Genomic DNA, 6,858 nt, shown 5'->3' with positions numbered 1-6,858 from the left:
CTCTAATGAGTTCTGCTTACTGTCTACTATTGAATTTTCATGTATTATCAACCAAACCCCATTCACATACAATAATATTATTAATCTGAAAAGAAAAACTTATATCCCAAGGGAAAGGTGATCTCCTTGTATTTTTGTTATTTATTAAATTTCCCATTTGTTGAGGTTTAATTTGGTTTAAAAAAGTTCAAGATTAAGCCTTAGGTGAAAAAACCATCCATTAATGTGACTTTTTCGTTTCGCGGAGAGACATTTTGATGTGTTGGAACACGCTTTTAAACCATATTCCTTTTTTTTTACATTTAGTCTGTGTTAAGACTCTTTAGAATAACAAAAAATTTGACTTTCTGTTTGAAAAGTACGCCGGATGAATGTCCTAGTATTAAATTCTTGCGACTTTAAATACAATACATTCTTAGTGTAAAAAAGTATACTATCAAATTATTGAACACCAAAATAATTTTAATATAATTTGTGACAAATGAGCCTTTAAAATTCATTTCATGAAAAAGAGTAAAATATAATATTTATAATTTATTAAATTGAAATAATTTACTTTATATATCTATTCTCTTTATTTTTTTTATAATTAATAATTTTTTATTGATTGTAATGAAATTTTTATTTTTATTTTTTTAACGATATTTATGTCATTTTATATATACACATTTTTTTTCTATTATAATTTCATTTCATTTTTTATAAAATATCAAACTACTAAATAATCAATTTATTTTTTATTTTTTTATTTTTTTATCACTTTCTTTACTAAATAACCAACTTATTTTTTATTCATTTTCTCTTATCACTTTCTTTTTTTTCATTAATCAAATGAAGTGTAAATAAGGTAGGAACTAAGTTGTCTCCATTTAATTTTCTCATAATTAAAATTTATTTTTATTTTTTATAGAGATAAAATTGAGTGTTATGATTTTTCTCATCAACTAAAATAGATCTCAGTGATTTTGTCATTCAATAATTTAAAGATTATTTATTAGATATTTTTATATATAAAAAAAATTAAAGTTGTTTGTGTTTCTCAAACATAATGATAATCAACTTTTTCTATTATGTATTAAAAAAATAATTTTTATGAGAAACTACTCAAAATAATTTCTCATTTTAAATGATTTTTAGATTATTTTTGGATTCTGATTTTTTTTAAGCTATAAGAAACAAATGCAAACTCTACAAACTGATTATTTTTATTAAAAAAGTGATAATCTTACCCGAAAAAATATGTAATAAATGAAATTTCTACTCTTTTATAAATATCTAAAAATCAATTTTTAAATTATTGAAGATCAAAATTATTTTTATATAATTTTCACTTAAAATGCAATGAAAGACACTAAAAATATAATATTTATAGTTTATTAAATGGAAATATTTTCTTTTATTGTTACAAAATTTATTTTATAAATTTATTCTTTTAATTTTTCTTTTATAATTAATATTTTTTATTAATTGTAATAATTTTTTTTCCTTAAACACATTTATGTCATTTTATAAATACACATATTTTTTCTATCATAATTTTTTTTCTGTAATACTAAAGTATTAAATAACCAACTTATTTTCTATTATTTTTTTTTGTCACTTTTTTTTTTTCTTTTCTCCATCAATTAAATGAAGTATAAATGAGATATAGACTAAATTGTTGTGGTATAATTTTTTCAAAGACTAAAAATAACTTTATTTTTCTCATATCTAAATTGCATCTTTACTAAAAAAAACAATTAATCCACTCAGCATTTGACCTAAAGAGAACACCAAGGCTACAATTATTTTAAAGCGAAACAAAATATATCTTTTAACAATTTAATTTTGATATATCATCCTAGCACTTACCCAAAGACAGTGGGCCATAGAATTAAATCAGATATATTTTAACTTAGACGAATACAAAGTTAGAAGTAAAGTAAGTTTTTTTGACCTGCATTTTGCCCATATATATAGACATGGATCCACCATCGGATATAAGATATTACACGTGTAGATAAAACAAATTGAAGTACAAATGATACAACTTAAATTATGTGGAGTATAAAGCTCTCAAGAATAAAAATAAATGCAAATGCAAAATAAAAAAATGAGATGTTGGAGAGAAATGCCATTCAATCCAATTATGTAAAATATTGGAAAATTTTACTCTACCCCACATTTTATGTAAATTATTTATTTTATCATTACTTTTCTTTAAAAAAATACTTCTCGTACCCTAAAATAATTAAATCAGTGATCATTTCATATATATTACAAAAATTGTATAAATAAAAAAAGAGAATTCTACCTTTTACCAAATTATTTTTATTATATTAATTAAAAAGAAATATATTAAAAATCAAAAGGGTTCTTTATTTTGGTATAATTTTTTTATGCAAATGAGTTAATGAGTTAAGGGAGTAATTTTTGTTTACTATCCCAATAAATTCGTTCTAGAGTTTTCTGAAATACAAATGTATTTTAAGAAATTTAATTTTGTATTAAAGAAATTTTTTTAAAATTTTTTTGAAATGCATTTACATTTTAAATATATATATATATATATATAAATCATAACCGACCTATTAAGCAAATTTTTTATTCCACGAAAGGTCTCAAAATATATTGGTACTTCTTAAATTTATTATTATTTCGATAAATATTAAATCAATTAATTTTATTATTGATTGTAAAAGAAATATTATATAATATTAATTTAATAAATTTAAGATATAAATATCAATTTGAAAATATGAATGAAATTATTTAAAATTATATATAAAAAAGATTTTATTGAAAAGGAAAAAAAAGATTATAGATAAATTTGTCAAAAAAAAGTAAAATTAAAAAATTATATATATATATATATATATATATATATATATGGTGGACAAACATCAAGGATTGATATACATTTTGAAATGAAAATTCAAGAGATTTTTCTTCGTCATTTTACATTCAATAGATAACCTGAATAGAAGATGATGAGTTTATTTTCAAATGCAAATTATTTAATGGTCTTATTATTATAAGTATTTTTACAAGTAGAATGACTAACAAAATAATAGAGATTGGAGAAATATTAGTTATAAATTGAGAAATCATGAAAAGAGTTACATGAGTTCTTCATGTCGAATGATTTCTATCAAATAAATTTTCTATAATTATCAAGTAAAGTATTAATAATTTATTTATTAACTTTTAGAAATCTTATTTTCTACATAAGTTTCACATTGTGTTGCACCAACCCTAATAATAACAATTAAACTCGTAACAAAATACAAAAGATAGTAACAAACAAACTATATGTTAGTAATGATACGATTATCAAACAAAAAAAAATCCTATTTTCAAGTTTTGATTGAGTCGGAAATCAGTTTTCAAATTTCAATATCCTAAATATTTCAACATCTTATTGTGATACTTCATAATATCCAAATAACCCTATTCCATCTTCTTCTTTGAAATAAATTAGTTTGTGTTGCATATAATACTGAAGAAACAGAAGATTCGCTCAATAAATTTTTAACATGAAGTATATTTTAAATTTTTTAAGAAAAATTTATAAGTACTATATAACATAAAGTAATTTCGTATGTAATCTTTTGATTGACTGCAAAACTAATTGTTTTAAATAATTTAATATATATAGATTGATATACTATTGATTATTGATTGATGATTTGAAAATAGTTTAAAAATTAAGTTTGATTGAACAAATTATTTTAAATTAAAATAATTTCATAAAAAATATATATTAAAATAAAATTTGAAGTTAACAAGAAAGATTAATGAGATATTTGGTAATAAAATAAAAAAAATAAAAAAATAATAAATGATTTGATTCTAAAGGATTAATGAGATTAATTAAGATAATCTGAGTTTGAATTTTAGTTTAAATAATTCTCTGTTATATTTTATTTATCTCCTCGGATTCAATTCATTTCCTTAGGAATTTGAGAGTTAAAAGTCAAAATAAAAAATAAGAATCAACGTATAATATTAGTTTGTTGAGAAAGTGAGGAATTAACGTGGGAGCGGCACATCTCAATAAATAAAAAAATCGTACTTTTAATGGATTTTTAACTTATAATAGATACAACACTCTAGCATGTTTTATAATAAAAGATTATCATGAAGGGCTTATATGTAGGATTCAAGAGACCGATGGAAGTAACGAGGAGTGGTAAACTATTTTTATTATCGAATAGAGTTTTTAGCTTTATCAACATGTTAGGCATTTAAGGGTCATTTAATAAAATAATAATTAAATAATCAAACGATTGAGAATAGAGAGACCTCTAATAAAGTTTAATATAATGTTTCAATTCATTACGATTTATTAAAAACCAATATTCAACATATTTCCATCAATTAGTGTTTAATAACATTAATAAACCATAATTTCTATTAATAAGAATTCTCAATATTTTGATTATTGGTAATTCATAAATAGTTACCATGATACGTACTTTACAAATAAAAATTGATTGTATATTGATAAATAAATAAATAAATAAATAAACATGTTTTCAATAAAATGTCACTTAATTTGCCTCAATCAATATTTATTTTACGTCAATATATCAATTTTTAAAAATAAAAAAAAAAATTAAATTCTATTGTCAAAGTTATATCACTTTAACTTTTCTAAGTTATATTACTAGTCAAAACAGATTTTTTTTTAAAATACACTGTTAAAAAATATATCCTAATTTTGACTTTTTTATTATGGAAATATATTTCTTGAACTAAAAGTTTCCTGCTTTGTAGTAACAACCGTAAAAAGAAGTTCTACTTCCCAGTAACGGCCAACAAATCTCGTCTTTATATATTAGTTAATTAAAAGAAACAAATCTAACACTTAATTAAGTTTGGTCTCACATGAAATGTGAGAAATATTAATTATAAATTAAAAAATTATGTAATAAATAATGAATATATTAGAAATATTAGTTATAAAGAAATCATAAATAGAACACTGATGAGATTATTAATACGAGTTCTTGATTTTGATGTTACATCGTAACAGTTGAAATATCATATTTTATTTTAAAAAAAAAAATATTAAAAAAAATAAATTTTCTATAGTCATCAAATAAAATATTAATAATTTATTTATTAATTTTTAAAGATATTATTTTTTATTTAGGCTTCACAATCAACCCTAATGATAACAATTAAACTGGGAACAAAATAAAAAAGATATAGTAACAAACAAACTATATATTAGTAAAGATATGATTATCAAAAGAAGATTTCCTATTTTTAAGTTTTGATTAAAAAAGATATGATTATCAAATAGAAGATTTACTATTTTTAAGTTTCGATCGAGTGGAAAATCAGTTTTGAAATTTCAATAACCTATAAATATCTCAACATCCTATACTATTGTTATACTTCATAATATCCAAATAACCCTTTTCCATCTCCTTCTTTGTTATAGTTAGTTTCTCTATTCCTTTTTTTTTCCTTAAGATTTCTCTGCTTCTAAAGTCAACAATGGCTTCACTCCCTCATGATGTTTTGTTCGAAATATCATCTTGGTTACCAGCAAAAGCCATTTATAAATTTAGCTCTACTAGCAAATTCTTCTCAAACTTTCCACGAGACAAATATTTTGCACTGAAACAGACTCAAAATTCATTGTCAAAGATTGATACTTGTTTGTTCTTTCAACCAGATTTAACACAAAGATACAACAACAACATTGCCGAGTTACACCATTTATCTGGAGAGGATCATTCATCAGGTGTATCCAAAGTTTTTATTAATTTTTTGGCTAACTCAGCAAAGATTTTGTCTTCATCCAATGGTTTGATTCTTTTTCGTTCTACAAGTGACAACAAAGATCAACTGTTTATCAGCAACCCTGCAACACAAACTTTGTTGCCAATTCCAATTCCTGATCAACTTTATACGAGTGTTGATGCAGATCTCAAAGTTGTTCTTCAATGCGATGGACAAGATAATTGCATGGTGTTTCTTTTTCATGATAAGGAGGAAGATTGGTGTTCAAATTTAGAATGTAAAGTTTATGCAACTAAAGAAGGTGTTTGGAAGAAAAAGGAAGGAAGTTTTTTTACTGGTAGTAGGAACTTGAAATTTGACATGCCAGTGATTCACAATGGAGTTGTTCATTATATCTCAGATTGTTTTCCTTATTTTACAAAAGATAGTCCTTATTATAGACCTTATATCATGGCATACAATTTTGAGAATGGAATAACAACTATGTTGAATGTGCCAAAAGAAGCTAGAAGGGGTCTTCATGATATTAGTTGTGACATGAGAATTTTTAAATGGGGAAAAGTCAATAGTTCAATGGATCAATCAATTTGTTTAGTGAGGTTGAGAAAATGTGTGTTTACAATATGGGTTTTGACCAAGTATGAAAGTAGTGTGTGGAAAAAGATATTGAAATTGAGGGTGAAAGCATTGGGATTGATAGAGAAAGATCCTATGGTAAAAGGTTTTAGTGTTATGAATGGTGATCTTTTGGTGTTTGCGACAAACAAAAAGGTTTATGGGTATGGTTTGAGCTTTAGTAATGAAAATTATATGAGAATTGAGGAAATATGTGAGCATGGATGTGATGGATCTATGGTTAGTTTCACTTCTTACTCAAACACATTGCGCCCATGTGGTGGAGATGATGCTAAAGCTTTGTTGCTTACTTCAACATCATTCAACGAGGAACTATAATAGTCACAATCAACACACTTTTAGGTTTTAAGCATCAACATTCGATGTATTTTGTCTATTTTGTCTCGTAATTTTGTCTCTATTTCAATTGTTTATACAAGTCATATATATGTACTCAGTTGATTTGAAATTATTTACTCAATGAATTTTGTGTGGGTTTTATTCATA

General features: G+C 23.1%; 1 protein-coding gene across 1 annotated transcript; it reads left to right on the top strand.

Annotated features, from left to right (window-relative positions):
• Positions 1-5,487: 5,487 nt before the first annotated feature.
• Positions 5,488-6,690, top strand: LOC101488718 (F-box protein At5g49610-like). Its single transcript, XM_004493647.1, has one exon. It carries the CDS (start codon positions 5,488-5,490, stop codon positions 6,688-6,690), a length of 1,203 nt encoding a protein of 400 aa, XP_004493704.1.
• The last annotated feature ends 168 nt before the right edge of the window (positions 6,691-6,858 follow it).

This window comes from Cicer arietinum, chromosome 3, assembly GCF_000331145.2.
Source record: "Cicer arietinum cultivar CDC Frontier isolate Library 1 chromosome 3, Cicar.CDCFrontier_v2.0, whole genome shotgun sequence".
Taxonomy (NCBI): Eukaryota; Viridiplantae; Streptophyta; class Magnoliopsida; order Fabales; family Fabaceae; genus Cicer; species Cicer arietinum.
This window is presented reverse-complemented; position numbering and strand designations above follow the sequence as displayed.

Bases quoted from the DNA above. Each gene is read 5' to 3' on its own strand.
- LOC101488718 (XM_004493647.1), top strand. From the start codon at position 5,488: ATGGCTTCACTCCCTCATGATGTTTTGTTCGAAATATCATCTTGGTTA.